This window comes from Haliotis cracherodii, unplaced genomic scaffold (assembly GCF_022045235.1).
Source record: "Haliotis cracherodii isolate W230 unplaced genomic scaffold, xgHalCrac1.p SCAF_7, whole genome shotgun sequence".
Lineage (NCBI taxonomy): Eukaryota > Metazoa > Mollusca > Gastropoda > Lepetellida > Haliotidae > Haliotis > Haliotis cracherodii.
The window spans coordinates 11,446,389-11,472,874 of NW_027266330.1; the positions used below are offsets into that span (position 1 = coordinate 11,446,389).

Consider the following 26,486-nt stretch of genomic DNA (forward strand, 5'->3'; position numbering starts at 1 on the left):
CCAAAATAATATTCTAGTAAGCATGATAAGAGCCCCCTATATCTTATTTTGAGAGCGCCCAGGGTGCTTATTACGTCAAATGCGGTATGCTAGTTAGCACTGGTGTCTTGCTGTCACATATCTAGGATTAATTATTTACAACTCTGAGCATGCCAGCATGGCCGGGGATGTCGGTGGCTCTGTCTTGTGATTTTGTTATGTCATCCCCACTTTTCAATATGAGAAAGATTGTTAAAAAATATGTTTTTTACCCAGCTTCTTCAACTTCCATGTTAACAAACTGCCATTTGAAACAACAGTTAGTGGCTAGCTATTAATGAAAATATTGTCTTTGAAGATAACTGTAATCTTCATTTCTTTTGCAGCAATTCCCGATATGCAAACCAGGTGAAATCTGCTAAAGGTAAGTTCTACCGTGAATGTTCAGCCTAAATCCCCCCTTTGTATTTCCTGTTCCCCATGCTGGACGTGGACTGTTGTTCATGATATTGATCACTGGTTTGCGTGGCCAGATTGGATTACTGAGATGGCCCTGATAGTGTATTACTGACTGTGGTGTTAAACAACATTGATTCACTTACGATAAGAAAATGTCCGGTGTTATATGATGCATCAGCCCAGGGCATGGTCTGCATTTCAGCAAAGGGCAAGGTTCCCAATCTTCTTAGTTTCTCAGGGTTTGGCGATATTTGCTGATATATTGGCTAGTGAACGATCCCAATTAGCACCCCTTCCGATTGATCAATGTACACAAGACTTATTTATTCACGTATAATACGCACTTGTGTGTTATATGCACCCTTAATTATGGGCAATTAAATTCTGGAAAAATATATTTGTCATATATAAACATTTGAGGCTGTCAGCATAAACCATGAAATTTTCTTTCAACTCTGTTTTTTCCACCAAAATAATATTTTAATAAGAGCCTTCTATTCCTAATTTTGAGAGCGCCCTGGGCGCTTATTCCGTTGAATACGGTATGTCCAGGGGGAGGTGCTGAAGCTTGAGTATGGAGAGGTTCTAAGGCTTCGGTCCTGCCCCCACTGAAGCACATATGGCACAAGTTAGGCGAGTGAGTGTTCAGAATATGCCTCTGTTCACCATGCACTGAGTGGGTACCCGGTAGGATGAGATTTTTTTCACTAAGAGCCCCTATTTCTAATTTTGAGTGCGCCCTGGCTGCTTATTACGTCGATTACGGTAATATTCATTAGGCTAAAAAATGGTTCTCAGGCAATGTTTTTTGAAAATGTAGTGCGGGCGAGCGGGCGTTATCGTCTTTCTTTTGAGGGGGGGGGGGGTGTTCAAACTATTATGTAACCAAATAAACAATTTTGTACAATTAACCTGGGAAAGGACCCTCCTATCTCCTTATGGACCCACAGTTTTGTAGGGCAAGGTAAAACTGTGGTGCTGCAGCTCGCTGTGCGAAGTTGTCTCCCTTAGGCTTGCAGGAAACCTATGAGCGTGGATCGAATTCCTGATTCTCTATCAATATGTTTGTAGGTACCGTGCAGGTGGGTTTCACCAAATTGGTAAACATCCAAAACAAAAGTAGACGCAATGTGTCATATCCAGCAGCTCATTTTAGAATTGTCATATTCAGAAGCTCATTTAGACTTGTCATATCCAGCAGCCCAATTCAGACTTGTCATATTCAGCAGCTCATTTTAGACTTGTCATATCCTGCTGCCCATTTTAGACTTGTCATATTCAGCAGCCCATTTTAGAATGTTCATATCCAGCAGCCCATTTCAGACATGTCATATCCAGCAGCTCATTTCAGACTTGTCATATCCACCAGCCCATTTTAGACTCGTCATATTCAGCAGCCCATTTTAGAATGTTCATATCCAGCAGCCCATTTCAGACATGTCATATCCAGCAGCTCATTTCAGACTTGTCATATCCACCAGCCCATTTTAGACTTGTCATATCCACCAGCCCATTTTAGACTTGTCATATCCAGCAGCCCATTTTAGACATGTCATATCCAGCAGCCTATTTCAGACATGTCATATCCAGCAGCCCATTTCAGACATGTCATATTCAGCAGCCCATTTTAGACTTGTCATATCCAGCAGCTCATTTCAGACTTGTCATATCCAGCAGCCCATTTTAGACTTGTCATATCCAGGAGCCCATTTTAGACTTGTCATATCCAGCAGCCCATTTAGGACTTGTCATATCCAGCAGCTCATTTTAGACTTGTCATATCCAGCAGCCCATTTTAGACTTGTCATATCCAGCAGCCCATTTTAGACTTGTCATATCCAGCAGCCCATTTTAGTCTTGTCATATCCAGCAGCTCATTTTAGAATTGTCATATCCAACAGCTCATTTCACACTTGTCAAAAAAATCAACTTCTAGACAAACCAGATTGTTTGTTTAGCTTTCCATCGCTGGCATCCATCCAGAGCAATACTGACGGTGAGGACATCTTTTTATGTCCAATCCTGAAGAGACCAGCGCAGTTGCTTCTACCATAGCCTTACATCATGTACATAGCAACTGCTCTCTCTCCGCCATTACAGAAAGCTGCTTCTAGAAAGTCTGATATGGTCTTTGCTTCCCATTACCTGCCTGAAATCTCATACTTACATCCTGGGTCTTCATCAATTCGGCCCCTTGGTCCTGGCAAAGCAGTTTTCGTAATACATATCATGTACATGCAAAATTAATGGAACTTTATTAGATTTTATTAGTCGGGTTCACTGGCTGAGTATCCATTTTTGGAGGGTAGACTATCTCATCTGTACAGACTTCGGTCTTCAACATAGACATTGCCCCTCTCCTTTGGGGCCTGGTTTTGCGGCGTAAAATCAAACTCACTCACTAACTCATGCTGTTGGGTCCAACATACATATAGGCATCACATCACCTATTATTTTTCCCGTGCACAAGTTTCTTGTTAAGACAGTGTTATAGATTTTTTATTTCAGTGTTTGGCGCCAGCTTCCTCGTGTATGTCTCATGGTTGTAGTCTACAGGCGGGGGTATCCGCAGTGCACCATCCAACACAATACTTATCCTATCACACACGCTATAAGCCCTCCTAACCATCTCTGCATCACAGCTTCTCTAGCCTGTCAGCTCGGCAAAAGTGTGTAAGTGAGTTGGGTTTAACGCCGCTTTTTACAGTATTCCAGTCATATCACGGCGTGTCAGCTTAATGTGGGAGGAAAGCCCGAAGTGATGCAGGTCTCAGACGTTTACCACTTCGGTGAAACCCACGAGCACAGGTATGGTGCTGACAAACCTAGAAACATAATCAGGGCGAAGTGGGATTCGAACCCACAATCATAGGTTTCTGGCGTGCCTAAGGGACGCAACTCTGCACAGCGAATCACCGCGCCTTAGATGACTGGGCCACCCGTGCCCCCTGCTCGGCAAAAGAGAATAATGTGGCAATCATGTGATAGCATTGTGAAGGTCACTAAACATGGGATTATAGTGCATATATCCCATTTGTTTGGGTGGAAACCATGGTAATGCTGGTATGTGTTCAGGTGAATTGTTTTTTGAAGCTGGAAACTTTGTTCAAGCACGTTTCCACAAAGGATCGAAAGTAGGAAGAAATGCATTGTGAGATAGCATAAGTTTCATGAATATACAAGTTATTGTAAAATTTACAATTTGGTTCAAAATTTGGGTTTTTTAAAGTTCTTATTTTCTTAAAGTCAGAGGTAGACATTGTATTTTGGCATTGCGTTCAATGCAATAATATATAACTGTCAAGCGTTACCTCCTCCAATCTATTTGTCCTGTTATCAGTGAAATACAGGTTATTTATTCAAAGCCATAAAATTATACATTTGTAACATCTATTAACATAAATTGGGAAGCCTAATGTTCCATTTTGGAAATTCTTTATGACATTTGCTGCAGAACTCGGCCTCTTGAGCGGGTCTAGACACATCCCTGATGTTAGATTGTACGTTCACTCTGAAACATCTTGCCACTCTTTAAAATCCATTGTTGATATAATCGTGCTGGTGACACCTCATAATTGGTCATAACCACTAATATTAGGTTATCACCCAGGGTTAGCTATTGATGGAATTATTGGTGTATGGTGATTGTCCTTGGCTGATGTGTAATTAGCCCCTCAGGCTCCTGGAGCCAAAGGGGGTGCTATTATTGAGATGTCATCTATGATCATGATGATGGCGGTGGTTACCATGGTGTCAGGATCTTCTGAAATCATTCTAGATGTAAACAACTGTATCAGTCTTATTCACAGGTGATGGAAAACAGCATGGATGTTGGGTTTTGTCCCAATTTGACGATCTCTCCCCATGATTGTTTTCTTGCAAACTATGTAAAGGTCATTGATGTGAGAGTACCGTATTCGACCTAATAAGCGCCCCGCTCTAATAAGCGATATATCTTTATATTATCAGCACCCCTTCCGATTGATCAGTTTACAAAAGATTTATTTATTTGCGTATAATATGCACTTGTGTTTTATATGCATCCTGAATTATGGGCAAGTAAATTCTGGGAAAATATATATGTCGTATATAAACATTTCAGGTTGTCAGCATTAACTACGAAATTTATCTTTCAACTCTGTTTTTTCCACCAAAATAATATTTTAATAAGAGCCTCCTATTCCTAATTTTGAGAGCGCCCTGGGCGCTTATTACGTTGAATACGGTATGTCCAGGGGGAGGTGCTGAAGCTTGAGTATGGAGAGGTTCTAGGGCTTCGGTCCTGCCCCCACTGAAGCACATATGGCACAAGTTAGGCGAGTGAGTGTTCAGAATATGCCTCTGTTCACCATGCACTGAGTGGGTACCCGGTAGGATGAGATGGTAATGTCACTGTTAACCTTCTAGAGCCTCAGGTGTTGTATACTCCCCAGGAAGCTGGGAATGAAAATCGAGTGCGAACTAGTCCATTGACTTGGGTAATAATGTAGTGCATTGACTGCCTTCGAGCATGCTTTAGGGTGTGAATTTGAAGCGTACCATAAATGTTACAATAAATGCATGGCATATATTTTTGGGGGAAGGTCTTGTTGACCGTTGATAAAGTGATGCTTGTACATGATGCATGCAATTCTTATGAGGCAGAGGGTTGTTGGACCCGGCATTTATTCAAGGCATTTGTCCAAGGCAGGCTTGTATTGAAGGATTTATGGTAAATAAATATGCACATTTTATTATATCAAGGTAATCGCCCAGGATATGTGTAATTTGTCGTATTGTTCATATACTTGTGCATATCCACTTCCATCTTCCTGAGGCAAGGGAGTTAACTGACTGTAAAAGTCCAGTTTCCACCCTTGGCGAACAAAGCTGGAATTATGGAGTTACATTTTGGCTAGACTAACGAGTCTATGCATTGTCCAATCAAAACCGCATAACGAAATCGACATCCGGTACTTTGACTTCCGTGCAGATTTTGGTCAACGGCAGGATTTTCAAAGCATGTACACATACCGCCATCTCGGTGTTGATAGATATTTTCCAAATTTGTTCATGTTTTTTTTTAATCAAGGTGCTCACATGATTTGATGCATTAAGCAAAGTTAGACCTGTTTTATCACAATATAGATTTTTGATTGTCCATCAGATCGTCTTCAACGGGTATGGCAATTTTGTTTGAAGCAAATGCAAGTGATATGAGAGAGGGAATCTGATTGTCAATAGAAGGGACATAACTCGTAATAGCCACTGGTGGCGCCACGATAGAGCTCAGAAATTCCCTCCTAGTTCGGCAGGGGTGGAAACTGGACCTTTACAGTCAGATAACTCCCTTGCCTCAACTAGACGATTGACTTGTAGAATCCTAACACTTACCAGTTGATGTATCTTATGAAGTTTTTCTGAATATTATAACTGTCGCTGCAAATCCTCGTCATTGTAATGTTTATGTGAGTTTGAAATATGTGTTATGTACTCTACGTCTTTCTGCTGGTGTTTTCAAGTTTCACACTCACCCACCCACTCACTCACTCACTCACTCACTGACCCATCACTCGCTCACTCACTCACTCACTCACTCACTCATTAAGTCTATGATCTGCTCCCTTCCATTAATGCATATATTAAATAAAACACTTTTTTTTACGTCTTAGTTACCAAAAACAACACAAACAGTCTTTAAAATGTATAAAAATAACTTTATTTAAATTCTGATGTGACAGAGAGAATATCATACATAAAATAAAGTATCACTCCAGTCAATCTCATCAGGTTTGTAGTCAGGACACTGGAGGTCTACTTAACGACTTTGTACAAATTAGTCCCTGTGTATAGAAACATGAGAATTATATATCCAGTATCTGTGTACATACATATAATACAAGTGCTCAAAACAAACATCTGGCAAGCACTGTCTTCTTCTTGCCGATCAAATGCAAATATAGATTCTGACTATGTACACAGATGCATACCGTTTGGATTCTTTATTCATACCTCGGTGGACAGAACAAATTACAGTCAATCCTTAGATACGAATTCTACCATGACATTGAAGAATGCTTGATTCTGATTGGTTAAAAAGAGGTTTCCTTTTTGCCATGGAAACCCCTTTTAAATACAGTAAGCCTTTTCACACAAAAAACATGCACATGAATACATCAATAGCCTACATATCGATTCATAAAAAAATGGCTTCCAATCAATACACCACTAGGAACTGTAAAACATGTCGATACTTCCTCTATTACACTTTTGGTCTCTGATACAGCCAGGTCTCTAACACATGCCAAGTCAATGGCTCTCGCGAAATTAATAGACGGCCTAGCGTCTAATAGAGGATATACGGTAATTTCATATCGGATGTTTTTGGCGATGATATCTTGTTCTAGGCCGTAATCCTGACTGCTTTGGTAATGAGAATACAAGACTCTACAAGTCATATCTTTTGCATACAAATGAAATGTTTATGAAACTGTCAGGTACATGTTCGAAGCGACCAGACTCGGAATAGGTAATTTCAATCGTCATTGAAACAACCAACAATGAAAGTAAAGCGATTGGTTCCAAATTACAGTAAGAGGTATCTACTCTACAGTGGGACTACATCAAACCTCAAAACACTAGGTTTTTCTCCTAAATGTATGACTTAATTAGGCATCTGGTTATTAATTGAATTTATTTGATATATTTGTGACCGTGAGAAAACGTACAACTTTATGGATAACAACTTCTGGTTTATTGCATATAGTGACTTTTTTATATCAAACTGGTATTGGATAACAAGTAACATACAGATAATTGGATGAAGCCAAATGTACAGTCAGAATAACAAATAGCACACAGTGAATGAAGCACAGGGGTAGTGAAGTCAGAGGTTCAGTCAGAATAACAAATAGCACACAGGGAATGAAGCACAGGGGTAGTGAAGTCAGCGGTTCAGTCAGAATAACAAATAGCACACAGTGAATGAAGCACATGGGTAGTGAAGCCAGAGGTTCAGTCAGAATAACAAATAGCACACAGGGAATGAAGCACAGGGGTAGTGAAGTCAGAGGTTCAGTCAGAATAACAAATAGCACACAGGGAATGAAGCACAGGGGTAGTGAAGTCAGATGTACAGTAAGGATTAAACAGTTGTGACAAACTGAATAGTCTATTGCTTAATTAGATCTTCATGGGCAGATGAGATAATGCCCTTGATCTTGGTTTTCTTACTTATTTTCCAACTGCCCGATTGGCAATCAAACCGTTTGTGACAGTAATCGGTCCTTGATAAAACCCCAGAAGAATTACAAGTTAAACAGAATATTACTCATAGGGGTTGAATGATCGTGTGTGATAACTCTCCAATATTCGCACATGTGCATTTTAGCAATTCTCAAAGCTGATTGGTCAGTTGAGGCCACAATATGTCACAGTGCTTCACTGTTGAGAATGATATGATGTGACGTCATCCACTGTTAATGTGATTGATTACATGACACCATATGAACAATAGGTTGCCCTCAGTGAAGTTCCTCTGTAGGGTTGACATGTCATATGTTTTTATTCATTTTTCTTTCTTAAAATGTCAAGGAATAATATAGAGTAACATCCTCGAAAATTGGAGTTCAGATCATCTGTCCCTCGGGAATGAATGCTGAAGTTCCCTTGGCAAAGGCTCGGGATTATCCCCATTCTGTCACTCGAGACAGATAATCCGAAATTCCTCAGAGCCATGATCAGACCAACAGTTAATGAAAAAAACAAAAAACTATTTCGTGTAATTCTTTCCACTTTTAAGAGCCTAGGGTTCGTTTCATAAAGCGATCGTAACGCTACAAATGTCTTTGTCGAACGCCCATAGTTTAACATAGACTTACAACAGTCTTAGCGCTATGATTGCTTTTGGAAATGGGCCCCGGGCCTCAGTTCTTTTTAATTTCACTTTACCTTGGGACCTTGGCCCCATTTCACAAAGCAATTGTAGATCTAAGACTTTGTAAGTTAAACTATGGGCTTTACAGTAGGTGTAGACCAGGCCCCATTCCACAAAGCAATCGTAGTGCTATGACTTCGTAAGTCTGTTAAACTATGGGCTTTACGGTAGTTATAGACCAGGCCCTGTTCCACAATGCAATCATAAATCTAAAACGAATGTAGCTCCCATACTTTATGACAGTCATAGCGTTGAGCTCGCTCTGAGGAGCAGGGCCTGGTCTGTCTTAGAGGCCAGACTTTAGTTCAGGCCCAGCCTTTCGGCATTCACATCTAACCACAGAGATGATGTAAACTGATGTTTTTGTTGATTGAACTTCAGGTATATTATATGAAATGAGGAGAAATCAGCAGCTGTACATCACCTTGCTATTATTAGTCTGAGGCCAGAGTTTATTCCACAATCTCTTTGTGAAGGAAATAGGATACTTTCTTTGTGATATTTTTTAAATTGGTGCTGGTTTTCTGTAGGTCTCCTCCCTGCGTTTCCTCTTCTGTCGTCGTGATTGTATGAGTGAGTTAATCCCGCAGCCAATAAACAGAAGTATAAGCCCACAGTTGACACCAACAATTATCATCCCCTCCATGAAGTATGTCGGCATTTCGTACGCCCTGAACTCCACTGTCCTGTTCAAAGCAAGATCAGTTGTCCGACATATATAATTTCCTGTATCATTCAAGGTGACAGAGTTGATGTGCAGCTCTCCGCCATTGAAATATATCCTGGAGGTATTGATCATCGATATTTTTGTGCCATTTTCGTATGTCCATTCGATGGTTTTGTTGTCCTTTGAACATGAAAACGTGGCATTTTGGTTGACTTTGATTGCTTGATCTGGGCGTGGGTCGATGATCAGACCTTCATTGTCATGCTCCCCAGCAGCAGAAGGGATGAGAGCAACTGATGCACATACTACTAAGGTGACAACAAGCTTTAGCAGCTCCATCTTGTGAACAGCTCTGATTTGGAATTCTCAATACTGTGTGTGAATGTCCGGGAATGTAAAGTCTGTTACATTCTGAAAAGAAAAAAATAAAGACTGCATGGTTTGTTAATGAATAATATGAGTATTTTTCGTGAAATTGTTCTCCTCATTTAATAGTCCAGATGGTCACAGCATTAGTTTTTCCATACACCAAAATAGGGCCATTTCTAACTACTTATGGTTTATTGAGGTTTTCTTTGTTAATGTCCTAATCGGCAATTCTTGCTTCAAGATAAAATTGTTACAGGCTGCTACATGATGCACAAAGACAAGTTCATCTCATCAAGGGGTGGTCGGGTAGCCTAGTGGTTAAATCGTTCGCTCGTCACGCCGAAACCTGGGTTCGATTCCTGACATGGTACAATGTGTGAAGCCCATTTCTGGTGTCCCCCGCCATGATGTTGCTGGAATATTGCTAAAAGCGGCTTACGTGCTGACTCCTAAGTTGAGACGCTAATGTTAACTCTGAAATCGTTCCGTAGAGACCTAGATTGTGAAGTCAGTAAATAACCACACAATATCAATAAATAATGCGCTGAAGTGATGTCTTGTGTGAGTTACCTACTAGGGCTGGGACGGGTAACTCAGGTACCCGGGTCAGATGGTAACTGACTAGGACCCGGGTACCCACAGGACACGTGGTCAATCATGTGATATGTTGTTTAATGCCAAAAATTATCTAGGGAACTCTATGGTTACACTGCAAGTCACAAATGTTCGAATTTCTTTCTGACTGTGCAGCCATACCTTCTGATGTTTCATATGGTTGAATAAAGATATAACTTAATTCAGCTTCAGTGTATGAATGAGCAGATTGTTTAATATGTGTATCTAAATACGTTTTGCCAGGGCTATGCTAAAAACGTTCCCAAATGGACACTTTGAGACATCTCCTGAGACCTACAGTGGGTACCCGGGTTGGGTCGGGTAATCGGGGGGGAGGGGGGGGACCCGGGTAGTAAGTTTCGACTCGTCCCAGCCCTATTACCTACCTTGTAATTACCAGTTAATGTAGGTCCTCAGCCACCAGAGGTGATGGATCAGTGGTCAGGCTTGGTGCCTTAGTTGACTGTCAACTTACCATGATGGCGTGGAGCGATGCTCGTAATATCCCCCCCCTAGATTGTCAGAGGTACATTATGGGGAGACTGACTATATGCTGTAGGGGTGTCACGATAAATTGCTATATTGCTATTGGTAAGCACTTAAAATCAATAAATCGATTGTTAAATCAGTTTCTGATCAATAGTATCGATTTCAGTTAGGAATATCGATAGTTTCGATTGTATTAACCATGTCAATAAAATACATACAGTGCTGTTCAATTTTATTTTATTTTGATCATGAGTGGTAGTAATTTACACATGGTAATGTGGAACTTTCTTTTTCTTAAATTATTAGGGTAAAGAAAAAACAAATCAGTCATATCTCAAACTTTACTTTTTTGTTGTTATGTTATCACATTAAAAGGAAACTTCAGTTCCAAGGTTTAATTCATCTCTAAAATCCACTTAAAATGATACACTGAAAACTTTAAATATTTATCGCAATAGTTGCTTGCAATATCAATAGTTATTGCAATAGTTTCTTTCAATATCAATAGTTATCGCAATAGTGATTTCCAGACCAATAGTCACCACTAATAAGCTGTTAAACTTGTCATGCTATCAATCACTGGTTTGCCAGGCTGCATGAAGCCATTTGTTTATTGTTTAACGCCACACTCAGCAATATCCCAGCTATATGACAGCAGTCTGTAATTAATCAAGTCTGGACCAGACAACCCAGTTATCGATATTGTGAGCAACGGTCAACAACATCAGGATACAAGGACACAATTCTCTGTGGCTGATATCCTGTGTGAAGACTGGTTGCAGTCGCAGAGGTTCTAGGTAATCAAGTCATAAGCTCATAGTCTGCTTTGGAATCTGAGCCTCAGCATGATAGCAGACCATCCGGGGCGGTCGGGTAGCCTAGTGGTTAAAGCGTTCGATCGTCATGCCGAAGACCCGGGTTCGATTCCCGACATGGGTACAATGTGTGAAGCCAAATTTCTGGTGTCATCCGCCGTGATATTGCTGGAATATTGCTAAAAGCGGCGTAAAACCATACTCACTCACCAGCAGACCATCCAATGACGGATATGTTTAGGAACAATCCATGTCATCAGGGTACAATGACATGCAATCAATAGGACCCAGCATCCCCACACGGCAAGGAACTTTGAGATTTGCTCTCACATGTAATAGAAAAGTGGCTTGATAACATATCAGCAGACCATCAAAACATGTCACTCACTTGAAGAGTCCTTCATGGGGCAGAATGCTTTTTTGGAAAGGACTTCTTTTTTCCAGATTTAGGCTGTCAAAACTTGCAATTCATACTCACCAGAAACATTTCTTTTTCTTAGGCCAGATTGCATTAGGTAAGTGTGGCATATCATGATATTGTCCTAAATAAATGTGGCGATATGACAAAGAGGTCTTCATTCGTTATCGGTGTTAAATCCCTGTAAGTGAAGCTGTGTACAAAATGTGCCTTATGCCATGTGCTTGCAGCCAGCAGCATGCTCGTGAGAGTTATCTCCCCTATCCTGTCTTTGGCTGAGGCCCATTTAAGGATGGGGCCCATTTAGGGTTTAGTTAATACCACAGTAAAAGTGTAGACAAGTGGTTGAAACCTCAACTTGTCAAGTCAAACCCCAAGTTTCATCTCCACTTAGGTACATCACCCAACATGATATCACTTGAATATTCTAAAAACAGTGGAAAACCCTGTTCACTCACTCACTCACAAACCCATTAACGCAACTACACTCAACAATTAACACACACACACACACACACACACACACACACACACACACACACACACACACACACACACACACACACACACACATGTAACACACACGCAAGCACTCACACCTATATGCAAGCACACACACACACACACACATTAACACATTAACAAATTACACTCAGTTTGAAGATTAGTGACAACTGAAATTGTAGATTAGAGAAATCATCTCAATTTTTATAATAATCTCCAATATAACTTTCAAATAAGTGTTCTCTTAGCTCACCTGGACAATACCAGATGATGCGGACTGCTTGGTATGGAAACCCACCTGTTGAGTGTAGGAACACTGACCTGGAGGGTTCTAGTTTGAACAAACTGGTCATTCTCCATCCTCACAAGGCAGTAGCTTCTCAAACTGCCTCCAATAAACGTGTATCTATTTCATTGAATATACCTGCCTTGTCTGATCTGTTTAAGCAGCATTAGTACAACATCACATGACTGTACAACAAGGTATACATTTCCCAACCATGCACATCGGCTGAATCAAATGAGGCCTAGATTTCAATCCCATCATCATTATATAATAACTGTCCATCAGCTGAACAGAACAGCCATGTGTTGAGGAAGATAATACGCTTCACTCGTAATTGTACCCTCATCCTGGCTTAACCTCGTCAGTAATTAGTACATCTCATCATGATATAATCTAATTAACGGAGGCAAAATCTTTAACCCATATGTGAGGTAGGCTAAATATAGTTTTGATCACCATGGAGAATATATTTCTATATTTTCAATGAAATCTCCGGCATCATGTTATTACTGTCAGACTACCCACATTGGCCTTTCAAATGTCAGTAAGGAAGAACAAATTGTTTTTCCTTTTTAAAGTAGGTTTTTATTTGCTAACTGTTTGAAAGTGTAATATAAGATGCTGGATAATCTTTGTTGTCTCTGTTTTTACACTACCTGATCTCTCGATTCTTTACTGCCGAGAAAACCTTGATCTACTATTGTGTTGATACAGCTACAAAGTCACAATATGTCTGAAAAATTACTGACCTGGCTTAAATGTGAACTCATTTATCTCATTAAGTTACACAATGAGTGAGTGACCAGGGTTTTACACTGCACTTAACAATATTCCAGTTTAATCACGCTTGGTGACAAGTGGAGACTGAACCTGGGTTTAACCAGACAAGGCTGTAACTTCTAGTCTACACTGACATATTTTACCAGGAAAATATAAAATGCATGCCTAAAGCCTCTGAAATAAAATATTTTATGACTTTCTTAATGAAATTGTTGTTTTACTGTAAATAATAGAAAGGAGCCAGAGAATTACTTTCACTCACTGAAGAAATCTAGACTTGCCAAAGTATTGTAGACTTACTTGGATGTTTTCAGATAGCTAAATTTCTTGATCTGTATGAGAGATTATTTGAACATAAAAGTAATGTGCATATTTATTTACAATGCACCTACCAACACCGTAAAGCATGCGCTGCATTATTACCACCCTCGGTGGATCGGTGTGCACTCACTATATATTACAGACAAAAGCCCATTGGTCTACTTGTTGTACCTTGTCTGAAGAAGGGGGGTAAATACTGATGTTGGAGAAAGTATGTGACACTGAATGCTGACGGGCCACTGTGCTTGGTCTCTGCAGGGTTGGGGGCGGGTAGCCTAGTGGTGCACGCACAAAAACACGAACACACACACACACACAAAACACTGGAACACACACACACAAAACACTCAAACACACACACAAAACACTCGAACACACACACACACAAAAAAAACAACACAAAATGCGAGCATGCACGCACGCACACACTCACATACTTTCACACACAAATCATAATTTGTTCTCACTTTGGCCAGTACTCTGTCAGTCAAGGTTTGTGGATCATATTTATGACACACTGAATATAATATGAAACCTGCTTGGCTTGTTTTGATTTGGCAGCAGTGTAAACAGTGTGGCTTGCTGCCTTACAGATACGGTTAACCTGTGGCCCTGGGAGGACCTCCACCGTCTACCACAGCTGGTGTCCTTGTACTCTGCTTCTCAATGCTGTGCAGTCTTGCTTGACTGCTTTTATAGGTAGATCGGGTTGACTAGCTGTTCAATTCATACTGGCCATTTTTAAGTTGTGGATGAATCACGGTCAATGTTTAGCTCCAAATAAATTAAGTTCAGGTGACGAAAACTTACCAAAGTACAAGACGTTCTGTGTCAAAGACTTTTGTGTCAATACTAGCCCAGATTTGTCACTTGGTATTATCTTCAGAAGATTTTAGTGTTAGTATCGAAATCCAAGGAACTGTTGGATTTGTTGGTTGCGGAGATTGTTCCTCACTCACTCACTCACTCACTCACTCACTCACTCACTCAGCTTCACCACACACACCATCACCATCACCACACTCACACACCACACACACACACACACACACACACACACATACACCATAGCCGTGCAGTGTGTAAGTCTGTCATGGACGGGTAGAACACACACACACATTTTGATTTAAACAGACGAGAGGTTCCCGGTACCCCTTACATACTGGAGCATGAACCTTCTCCCTTGATGCCAGCCCTACAGTCTGTCATGGACAGGTAGAACACATTATGATTTAAACAGAAGAGACAATACCTGACACAGACTTACCTGATGTCTCAGCCTGGACAGAGAATGTAGCTCTATGATGCTAACATTGATGGTGTACAGTGTATGTTATGTAAGCCACAGTTTCCAGCAACACCTACGTCCCCCATGTCACTCACCTCGAGAGCTCACCCTTGTTATGACCTGCTCCTTGAAGCAGAACACCTCTATGTAGTGGACCAGTTCTCACCTCACAATGGGTTTCACTTGATTTAACAGCATGACTTAACGGTACGTGGGTCAATGTTGACCTTGGCAGTTCAGGGAAGCTCACCATTACGTAATTTTCGTATATTCGGGGATATGTAGGGGGGGTGTTAAAATTTGTTTTAGATAATTTGTACCAGAAAGTTCTTGAAAATAATATAACTTGCTTGTATTTTTACTAAAAAAAATTGATTGTCTCCTGTTTGAAGTCAATCTATCAAGCAGATGAAGAATCTTTGAAGAACCTTATACCAAGGTTCATACATGCCTTGAATTATAAGATCCCTCTTGAAAAGCCCTGCATTTTAGTGTCAACCTTGAAAATCACCAAAATAGCTTGAAAAGTCTTAAATTTGTTCAAAATGACATATATTCATTAATAAAAGTATCAACATTCAGGACAGACTTAATGTATTTTATTTGTTGGTTGTGAAAATATCTCTTGTTGAACAATTTGCAGGCTTCATACTGCTTTTTAGGTCTTTTAGGTCTCACAACTAATATAGTGTGCTGGAATTTAAAACATGTTGACAGACTAAGGCTAAACTGAAATTGCCTTGAAAATAACAAAGGCCATGATTTTAGTGTTCCATTCCTGTATGAACCTTGTACACCCCCAGTCAAATCATCCCTAATACTGCTTTATGTATTCTGCGCCCGACACAAGGGAGCGTGATCCATGGCCTTTATTGATGCCCCTTGGGGATGTACTGTGGGGCTTGTATTGGTCACTAGCAACCCATGCTGGTCGAAAGAGTCGAAGTGGATCAAGTGGTCGGGCTTGGCGGTTGATTATTTTGTCATCATACTCTGGCAATGTGGATCATTGGTCACTATGTCAATCACTGGATCCTCTGTTCGAGACATGATTATGTACAGGTCGCAATCATATGGCTGCAATATTGCAGAGTGAGGCGTTGAGTGTCAATTAAAAGAAACAAAGCAATAATCCTTACAGTGTGATGCATATACTCTGTACCAGGCCCAGACTTGTGTGAGGCCATTCATATTTTATTCGTTGGATCACAGATGTGTTTGTGTCAAAGTCAGAAGTCGGATGAGGGAATGAATTTTACATTTTTAAAAATGCTGACACCATGCCATGTGGATTAGGTCTGGCACTGATGCTTAAGTCAAGTTATAAATTTGCCATCTTTAGTACCATTGGCAGCTGGAAGTTTCGTTTTATGTCATTTTTCCTTGATAGACAAAGGGAGTTAATCTCAGCAAAGTCTGTGTATCAAGGACAAGGGACTCTAGATTTATTATGGAAGGAATTTCACTATAACCTTGAAAATATTATTAAATGTCAAATTGATTGTCATGCCTTGTGAAGTTCTGTCATTGTGTGTGGGAGGATGGGACCAGTTATTGTGTCATGTCGTGTGAAGTTCAGTCATTGTGTGTGGGAGGATGGGACCAGTTATTGTGTCATGTCGTGTGAAGTTCAGTCATTGTGTGTGGGTGGATGGGACCAGTTATTGTGTCATGTCGTGTGAAGTTCAGTCATTGTGTATGGGAGGATGGGACCAGTTATTGTGTCATGTCGTGTGAAGTTCAGTCATTGTGTGTGGGAGGATGGGACCAGTTATTGTGTCATGTCGTGTGAAGTTCAGTCATTGTGTGTGTGAGGATGGGACCAGTTATTGTGTCATGTCGTGTGAAGTTCAGTCATTGTGTATGGGAGGATGGGACCAGTTATTGTGTCATGTCGTGTGAAGTTCAGTCATTGTGTGTGTGAGGATGGGACCAGTTATTGTGTCATGTCGTGTGAAGTTCAGTCATTGTGTGTGGGAGGATGGGACCAGTTATTGTGTCATGTCGTGTGAAGTTCAGTCATTGTGTGTGGGAGGATGGGACCAGTTATTGTGTCATGTCGTGTTAAGTTCAGTCATTGTGTGTGGGAAGATGGGACCAGTTATTGTGTCATGTCGTGTGAAGTTCAGTCATTGTGTATGGGAGGATGGGACCAGTTATTGTGTCATGTCGTGTGAAGTTCAGTCATTGTGTGTGGGAGGATGGGACCAGTTATTGTGTCATGTCGTGTGAAGTTCAGTCATTGTGTATGGGAGGATGGGACCAGTTATTGTGTCATGTCGTGTTAAGTTCAGTCATTGTGTGTGGGAAGATGGGACCAGTTATTGTGTCATGTCGTGTGAAGTTCAGTCATTGTGTATGGGAGGATGGGACCAGTTATTGTGTCATGTCGTGTGAAGTTCAGTCATTGTGTGTGGGAGGATGGGACCAGTTATTGTGTCATGTCGTGTGAAGTTCAGTCATTGTGTATGGGAGGATGGGACCAGTTATTGTGTCATGTCGTGTGAAGTTCAGTCATTGTGTGTGGGAGGATGGGACCAGTTATTGTGTCATGTCGTGTGAAGTTCAGTCATTGTGTGTGGGAGGATGGGACCAGTTATTGTGTCATGTCGTGTGAAGTTCAGTCATTGTGTATGGGAGGATGGGACCAGTTATTGTGTCATGTCGTGTGAAGTTCAGTCATTGTGTGTGGGAGGATGGGACCAGTTATTGTGTCATGTCGTGTGAAGTTCAGTCATTGTGTGTGGGAGGATGGGACCAGTTATTGTGTCATGTCGTGTGAAGTTCAGTCATTGTGTATGGGAGGATGGGACCAGTTCTTGTGTCATGTCGTGTGAAGTTCAGTCATTGTGTGTGGGAGGATGGGACCAGTTCTTGTGTCATGTCGTGTGAAGTTCAGTCATTGTGTGTGGGAGGATGGGACCAGTTATTGCCAGGTCAGTAAACTGTAGTTAAAATATCTGTGATTTATTCAGCAACTTGAACTTGAACTTGAACTGTGTATGGATTCGTTGTAGCGACATCACGTAGTTCTGTCATATCCATCAGAAGCAGCAGTCGAGAATCATAGACTAAGAGTCAAGTCATCAAACATACAGGACTTCATTTCAAACAATAAGACAAGAAATTCCTATTCCAGGGCCTCCATGGTCTAGTGAATAGCATCAGGCTGAAGAGTGAAAGGTCATGGTTCTATCCCCAGCGCATCATTCCTATATAAAGACGTTAAAAGATGGTACTTGTTGCCACCCTGACTAGCGCTCAGCTTTAAGGGGCTTAAAACAAGGACTGGTCAACTCAGATTCAGCATTATGTCTCTTAAGTGGGGTGTCCATGGTAACGGCTGTGTGGTTTCTCAGTGAGCTAGCACTGTGAGTGTGATGTTAGTCCAACTGTTTACAAGTAGACACACATGCACACATGCATGCTGGAACACACCCTCACTCACACATGCATCCAAGTGCAGTCATCTTGCACATAACATATGGGTTCAGGGACCTGTCAGCATGGTCAGTACAAAACCTGTGCTTGTGACTAAAATGGGGTCATTGACCTGCATCATGCTAGGCCTTCCTCACACATACATGCTGGCTGTCATATAGACTTGCACAAGTCTCTCAGGCAATAAATATTAGTTTAAATCATAATTTCTTGATTTTGTAAATAATAAGAGCCAGTTGTCCCAAAAAGAGACTGGAGTCCTTCAAGACTTGCCTATTAGGAGGATAGAAATACAACACAGCCATGGATTTATCTTTCAGTACAGCCTTGGAGCAAGGCTAGCTGTGATATAACTGAAATAGTGTTTAAAGTGGCCTTGAATCACATGCTGTCCCCCTCTGGTGTGGTAAGCCTGGTGGTCAAAGCGTAGTTGTATTCCCCACATGCGTACAGTGTGTGAAGTCCGTACTTGGTGTACCCCGCCCAATATGATAGTGATACTGTTACAATCAGCGTCAGACCTCAAGTAAATCAGATCTCTCTCACTGATTTACTTGCCACAGTATTGATAACATATCGCAAACTGTGAATGCTAAGACCTGACATGGGCGGTTTCCTTTAGGTGAGCGTGTCATATGTTGCTGGTATAAGCATCACACTTTCACCTAGCGGTTAAGGCCCTGCTTCGTTATGCCAAATTTCTGGGTTCTGTCCCATTTGGATCATATCACTCACTCACTCACTCACTCACTCACTCAACCACTCACTCAACCATTCACTCAACCACTTGCTCACTCGCTCACTCACTCACCCAACCACCCACTCAACCATTCACTCACTAACTCAGTCACTCACTCACTCACTCACTCCACCACTCAACCACTCACTCAACCACTCATTCAACAATTTACTCACTCACTCACTCACTCACTCACTCACTCACTCACTCACTCACTCACTCACTCACTCACTCACTCACTCACTCCATCAACCACTCAACCACTCACTCACTCGCTCGCTCACTCACTCACCCAACCACTCACTCACTCACTCCATCAACCACTCAACCACTCACTCACACACTCACTCACTCAACCACTCACTCACTCACTCACTCACTCACTCAACCACTCAACCACTCACTCAACCACTCACTCACTCACTCACTCAACCACTCACTCAACCACTCACTCAACCACTCACTCACTCACTCACTCAACCACTCACTTTGATACAGTGCATATAACATTTCAACTGAACCTGGGTGTAGCTCAGATAAGTTATCAGGATTATAATCATCATCTCCAGTATAACTGTAACATTGTGTACTCAACAACAGACCTTCCTACCTGTTCAGTTACCTGTAATCAACATTAACATCGGCTCCATTCAGCCAGGAGTCCAGGTAAACGATTTCACAGCGTTTTACCTGTATTGTTTCTACCCGTACCTGTGCTGCCTGCTGCAGTTGCTACTTTGATCTCTTGATAATACTCACAGACAGGTAGGTTGTCTTCCACACTGATCCACAAAGGTGTTACTTACCTTTGCTCGTCAGTGCCAGGTATGCGTTTCAAGTGACAGGTACATACTCCAGTGTTTGATTGTGACTGAGGCCCGGGGTATGGTGTATATCTATATATACCACAACCTTGTCAGTTGATCATGTGATGCATCCGTATTGTCCCACTTACAATGATATACCCGTGATATCAACCCGCCAACCTGCAGGGTCACCGAGCACTCTAGGGGTGGCGGTTCCCCAGTCATCACTTGGGAGAAATGTCTGGTCACGATATGCTTGACAGGTCTCGGTTGTCACATTGCCTGTCACTTGTCGCGTGGTTGTCAGTCATCCATTAAACATCATATCCTCAATAAATTGAAGTGGAAAGGCCAGTTTGGCATCGTCTTTTATTGGGCAAAGTGATCTCAATGTTATTGCCATGACTGTTTGGGGCTGAAACTGACTTGCAATAGTCGTCCACCTCGGTGTTCTAGTTAATAGATTGTCTGCCTGGAGAGCTAAAGGCATGCATGTAGCCTTTTAAGTGCAATAAACTTGAACAGGACGTTTAACCCCATATCACATCACCTTACACTAGTCATAGCTCAACAATCTCTTTGTACTTGAGTTCCAGTGGGGATGACAGATTAACTGTCAGTGACTATAGCAATACAAAAGAATCGCGTGGTCCTTAACTTCCATTGTCTTCCACTTAACAAACAAGCTGACTCAGCAATAATTACTATGAGCCCTGAGTCTTTAGGACAGGCTTCAAACATGATAAATTAAATATGTTTTTGATGGGCAGAGATGAGTATTGTAGCAATAAAGATGTCAGTGGCTGTGACAGACATCTACACACAGAAATGTGGGTCATGTCAGCTTGCCGAGGCCCTGGAAGACAAAGTGTATATAAATATATATTTATATGCTTAACCCGGGCAGGGTCACAGTGTGTGTGCTTGTCTTACTGGGAATATTAGATGGCATATATGTCAAGATAGACACAATTTTATGGATAACAACTTCTTTAATACTGTGAAAAGCAACGTTTTGGTATAGATCCTTATACCGTTGCCAAGCAAGTCTGAGTGAGGGACATAGTACAGACTATATAGTAGTTGGAGGATTAACAGTAGAGGATTAGCAGTAACAACAAGTATACATGAGTGGGATAACATTGGTAGGTGTTGACAACAAAGGGATAATACTGTCACAACACGATGGACAGAGAACACATAGGTGGAAGCCAATAGGGACATGAAGCCAATAAACAGGATAAGTGATTATTGTTTGATGAGTTCATAGTAGGCGGGTGGGATGAAATAGCCATATATGTCCACAAAGTCCCATACCTAACACATCGAACCGTATTACAAACCACCCTCAATCTAAACAAGGCTCTCACTCTAGAAGCAATACTAAACCCACAAAATAAACTAGAAAACTTCAAGGCCTTAGGCGTATTCTTAATCAAAACGGAACTAATAAAACGCATCTAAAAACACTATAATCTACCAAATCAAAATTACATCAACAAACAAACATCCACCATACCCAGCTCCCTTAGTTCTCCTCCCCAACCCCGTCGGCATCTATTCCAAATCTCAAAATTCCAAAATTCTATATAAGCAACCCCTAAAGCCCCCTCTTGGGTTGCACACACCACTTTCGCCCCTTTCGGAAACACATTAAATGGCCTGGCCGGGCCCGTGTGCGAAATACGCATCAGTCGGAAAGCGCACGTTAAATCTCCAAAGTAAGTAAGTAAGTAACAAAGTTCCTAAATAAGTTCAAGGCCCTTCCCCTCACCACCCCCCAGCACCAGCACCAGCCCCCAACACCACCCCCAAGTGTGCTTGCCCATAGACTTAGTGTGTGATATGGGATACTGCTAGGTTATAACTACAATGTGGCTGTGCTCTGTACCGGGATGCTTGATGCTTGATGCTCCCATCCTGATTCCCAGATTCCTTGGCATGCCAGTAGCTTATCACAGCACATGGTCCTGTGTCCAGCGCACAAGTCACAAAATAGGTGAAATGAAGCAAGGTTGGTGGCGGAGTGGAGTTGGATGGGTGAGCTAGTTAAGCAGCTTTGACTGACATGCGAGTTTCTATACCTTTCTAGCACTTGTGTCTCCTGAGGCAAGTGACTTTCTTGTGGAAACATACTCTGTTCACCTTTGTTCACCCAGCAGTGAATGGGGACTCACTCATGGTAATCCTGTCGAGTAAAAACCAGTGCTACTCGGCCATGGTGTGGCCATCAGTGATGGGGCGTGATGCATGCAGGTGCTTGTGGATCCACGTCAACCTGCTATGCCATGGCTGATGTGTCCTGTCATCATCCTATGACAGTGCATCACACTCGCACTTTAGAAGCCACAGTTATCTGGCCTGGACTTTGTTGCACTTATGGGAAAAATATATGTGGCAGTGAACTCCGTTTAGCCCCCTTTAAAATACAGTGGCATGGTATATGGAAGCAATGTTGTTAAACCTGCCTTGAGGCTGATATAGTCACAAGTCTGTGCAGATGTCACTAGAAATTCCCCAACTGGACTAACACATTTCCCTAATCATGCTGTTATAGATGTAACTAATGTTATGTAGAGGTGATTTAGATTTCACTGATAACAGGACCGACATAGATGAAGAGACTTTTATGTTTGGTTTCACATTATTGCATTAAATCCAATGTTATCCAAAGATAAGAACTAAAAAGAAATTGAATTTTGTTCAAAATAATGATTGTTCGCAGTTTGCTAGCCAAGGGCACTTAGTTTCAAACCCTAGATAAATCCCTGTACAGACAATACCAGTCTAGTGGGACCTGTGAAGATCCAGAGTAGAATAGGTCTTCAGCAATCCCTTCTTGCTGTAAAAGGGGACATTGTTTGTTTAGCAACTAACGGGATCGGGTGGTCAGACTCGCTGTCTTGTTTGATGCATGTCATATTCCAATTGCATTGATCGTTGCTCATGATGTCAATCACTAGATTGTCTGGTTCAGACTAGATTATATATGACCACCATCATATAGCTGGAATATTGCTGTGTGTGGCAAACAAACCAAAGTCATCTTGAGATAAGCGAAACGAATAGTGTAGGTTCCGGGTTCTAGATGAGGGGTTCTGGTGAACTGTAAATACACATTTATTTCTGTAGTGATCTTACATGTACTCTCCTGTTTCAGATGAGCTGAAATCCTTAAAGTCGGACCTCTCCAAATCTTCAAAACGTGGAAGAGATGTTGAAATAAAACTAAGTAAATCACTGGTGAGTGTCTTGCGGACAGTATTCATTCCTTTAAAGATTTCTGACTTCAAGGAATGTTGATTTTGAAATTTCTTCTTTCTTCATAAAAGCAGACTTTGTCTGTAGTCGAGTGAACAGGGCGTCTGCTTGGAGGGTGGAGGGTCAGGGGTTCGGTGTCCGTCCACCTCTGTAGTCGAGTGAATAGGGCATCTGCTCGGAGGAAGAAGGTCAGGGGTTCGGTCTCCGTCCACCTCTGTGGTCTAGTGAATAGGGTGTCTGCTCGGAGGAAGGAGGTCAGGGGTTCGGTCTCCGGCCACCTCTGTGGTCTAGTGAATAGGGTGTCTGCTCGGAGGAAGAAGGTCAGGGGTTCGGTGTCCGTCCACCTCTGTGGTCTAGTGAATAGGGTGTCTGCTCGGAGGAAGAAGGTCAGGGGTTCGGTCTCCAGCCACCTCTGTAGTCTAGTGAATAGGGTGTCTGCTCGGAGGAAGGAGGTCAGGGGTTCGGTCTCGGGCCACCTCTGTGGTCTAGTGAATAGGGTGTCTGCTCGGAGGAAGAAGGTCAGGGGTTCGGTGTCAGTCCACCTCTGTGGTCTAGTGAATAGGGCATCTGCTCGGAGGAAGAAGGTCAGGGGTTCGGTCTCCGGCCACCTCTGTGGTCTAGTGAATAGGGTGTCTGCTCGGAGGAAGAAGGTCAGGGGTTCGGTCTCGGGCCACCTCTGTGGTCTAGTGAATAGGGTGTCTGCTCGGAGGAAGAAGGTCAGGGGTTCGGTGTCCGTCCACTTCTGTAGTCTAGTGAACAGGGTGTCTGCTCGGAGGACGAAGGTAAGGGGTTCGGTCTCTGGCCACCTCTGTAGTCTAGTGAATAGGGCATCTGCTCGGAGGAAGAAGGTCAGGGGTTCGGTCTCGGGCCACCTCTGTGGTCTAGTGAATAGGGTGTCTGCTCGGAGGAAGAAGGTCAGGGGTTCGGTGTCCGTCCACCTCTGTGGTCTAGTGAATAGGGTGTCTGCTCAGAGGAAGAAGGTCAGGGGTTCGGTCTCCGGCCACCTCTGTGGTCTAGTAAATAGGGTGTCTGCTCGGAGGAAGAAGGTCAGGGGTTCGGTCTCCGGCCACCTCTGTAGTCTAGTGAATAGGGCATCTGCTCGGAGGACGAAGGTAAGGGGTTCGGTCTGTGGCCACCTCTGTAGTCTAGTGAATAGGGCGTCTGCTCGGAGGAGGAAGGTCAGGGGTTTGGTCTCCGGCCACCTCTGTAGTCTAGTGAATAGGGCGTCTGCTCGGAGGGTGGAAGGTCAAGGGTTCGGTCTCCGGCCACCTCTGTAGTCTAGTGAATAGGGCGTCTGCTCAGAGGGTGGAAGGTCGGGGGTTCTGCCTCCGGCCACTTCTGTGGTCTAGTGAATATGGCATCTGCCCAGAGAGCTAAGGTCAGGGTTTCGATCCCAAAAGGCGTTAAAAGATGATACTTGTTATTCCCCTACCTGGCTCTCGACATTTAAGGGGTTAAAACAAGGAGTGGTCGGCTCGGGAGTATACTATGTCAAAATGGGGTATTCATGTTAACCTGCAGCATTGTATTTTAGCAGGCTAGCACTGTAGAACCACCGGCTGCAACAAGCAAAAATGCACACACACTCACACTTTGCTATATAAGTGTGGTAATGTTAAACAATACAATGCAGACCCTTCTAAGATGTGATTAGCTCATTTACATGATGAGCCTTTTCACCTTAAGCTTTCACAATATAATTACTTTTCTTCCTCTAAGGTGAAGAGCCATAAGATAAATCAATGTTATAGGCAACAAGCACAGTGCACAACTGGTATGTTCTGTAGTGAATAATCGTGTACTTATAGGAGTAATCATGTACTTATAGTAGTAATCATGTACTTACAGGAGTAATCTTGTATCAAAAGAAGTAATTGTGTACTTGTAGGAGTAATTGTGTACTTACATGAGTAATCATGTACTTATAGAAGTAATCGTGTACTTATAGGAGTAATCATGTACTTATAGGAGTAATAGTGTACTTACAGGAGTAATAGTGTACTTATAAAAAGTAATCGTGTACTTATAGAAGTAATCGTGTACTTATAGGAGTAATAGTGTACTTACAGGAGTAATAGTGTACTTATAAAAGTAATCGTGTACTTATAGAAGTAATCGTGTACTTATAGGAGTAATCGTGTACTTACAGGAGTAATAGTGAACTTATTGAAGTAATCGTGTGCTTATAGAAGTAATTGTGTACTTATAGGAGTAATCGTGTGGTTATAGAAGTAATAGTGTACTTATAGGGTGAAGAATGTGGAATTTATACTTACGTTGTCTGAGTCTTTACATGCATAAAAAAATCATCACAGATAAAACTTTTCGTTTCTTGTTTCAGACAAAATTGGAAAAATATTGGAAGCTTCTGAAGGACAATGGTAAGTGTGCAATGCCTGAGTTGGTTTCACAGAGATTCTCACCGAGTGTCTCTTGATATCAATAAAGTATATTAACACAAATTGTTATATTTAATATCAAAAGACAGCAGGGAAAAATTCTATTTATCACTGAAATCATTCTTCAATTTTTTCCAGTTTGTAAACAGTAATAAACAGTGTCTTGAATGTATATAGTACAGCTGACCAGCTTCAGTAGCGGCAAGATTAGTGATGTCATTTGATTGTGTTTGTTTGTTTGTTTGTTTGATTGATTGATTGATTGATTGATTGATTGATTGATTGATTGATTGATTGATTGATTGATTGATTGATTGATTGATTGATTGATTAACGCAGCACACAGCAATATTCCATATGACGTCAGTCTGTAAATAATTGAGTCTGGACCAGACAATCAAGTGATTGATATAATGAGCATAGATCTGTGCAATTGGGATACAATGACATGCATCAACCAAGTCAGCAAGCCTGACCACCGATCGCATTAGTCACATCTTTCGGCAAGCATGGGTTGCTGAAGACTTATTCTAACCCGAATCATTTGATTGTGACGTCATGGTAGCTGATGATATCACAATAGTCTGCAAAGCATTGTGATGCAATTTCATTGTAGCAATATATATCCTTGCAGATGTAGCTTGATCTCTCCAATGATCAAGTTATATCTTTAATTGAAGCCAGTTTTGTATGATAAAGTGACCCACCTGGAGCAAAGGGATCTTATGGGTGCTCAGATACAATTGTGCTGTGACGCCATTAAGGGGCACGTTTGACGTCAACTTGCTTACGTAAAACAAATTTGCCATGTGTGAAGACTATGAAATTCTTATTTCTCTCTTGTCATTCCATTATGTAATAAAAACATTATTTCAATCTATTTCAGCATACATGTCTACTTTCAATTGATCACACATTATATCTAAAAACTGCAA

At 41.8% G+C, this 26,486-nt stretch overlaps 1 protein-coding gene across 1 annotated transcript in view; it reads left to right on the forward strand.

Annotated features, from left to right (window-relative positions):
- The window catches only part of LOC139447138 (microtubule-associated protein futsch-like), a 71,747-nt gene that overhangs the window by 13,008 nt on the left and 32,253 nt on the right, over positions 1-26,486 (forward strand). Inside the window, exons 7-9 of the mRNA XM_071228319.1 lie at positions 366-403; positions 23,052-23,134; positions 25,494-25,533. Of these exons, the coding sequence (XP_071084420.1) occupies positions 366-403; positions 23,052-23,134; positions 25,494-25,533 (161 nt within the window). The remainder of the gene's footprint in view (positions 1-365; positions 404-23,051; positions 23,135-25,493; positions 25,534-26,486) is intronic.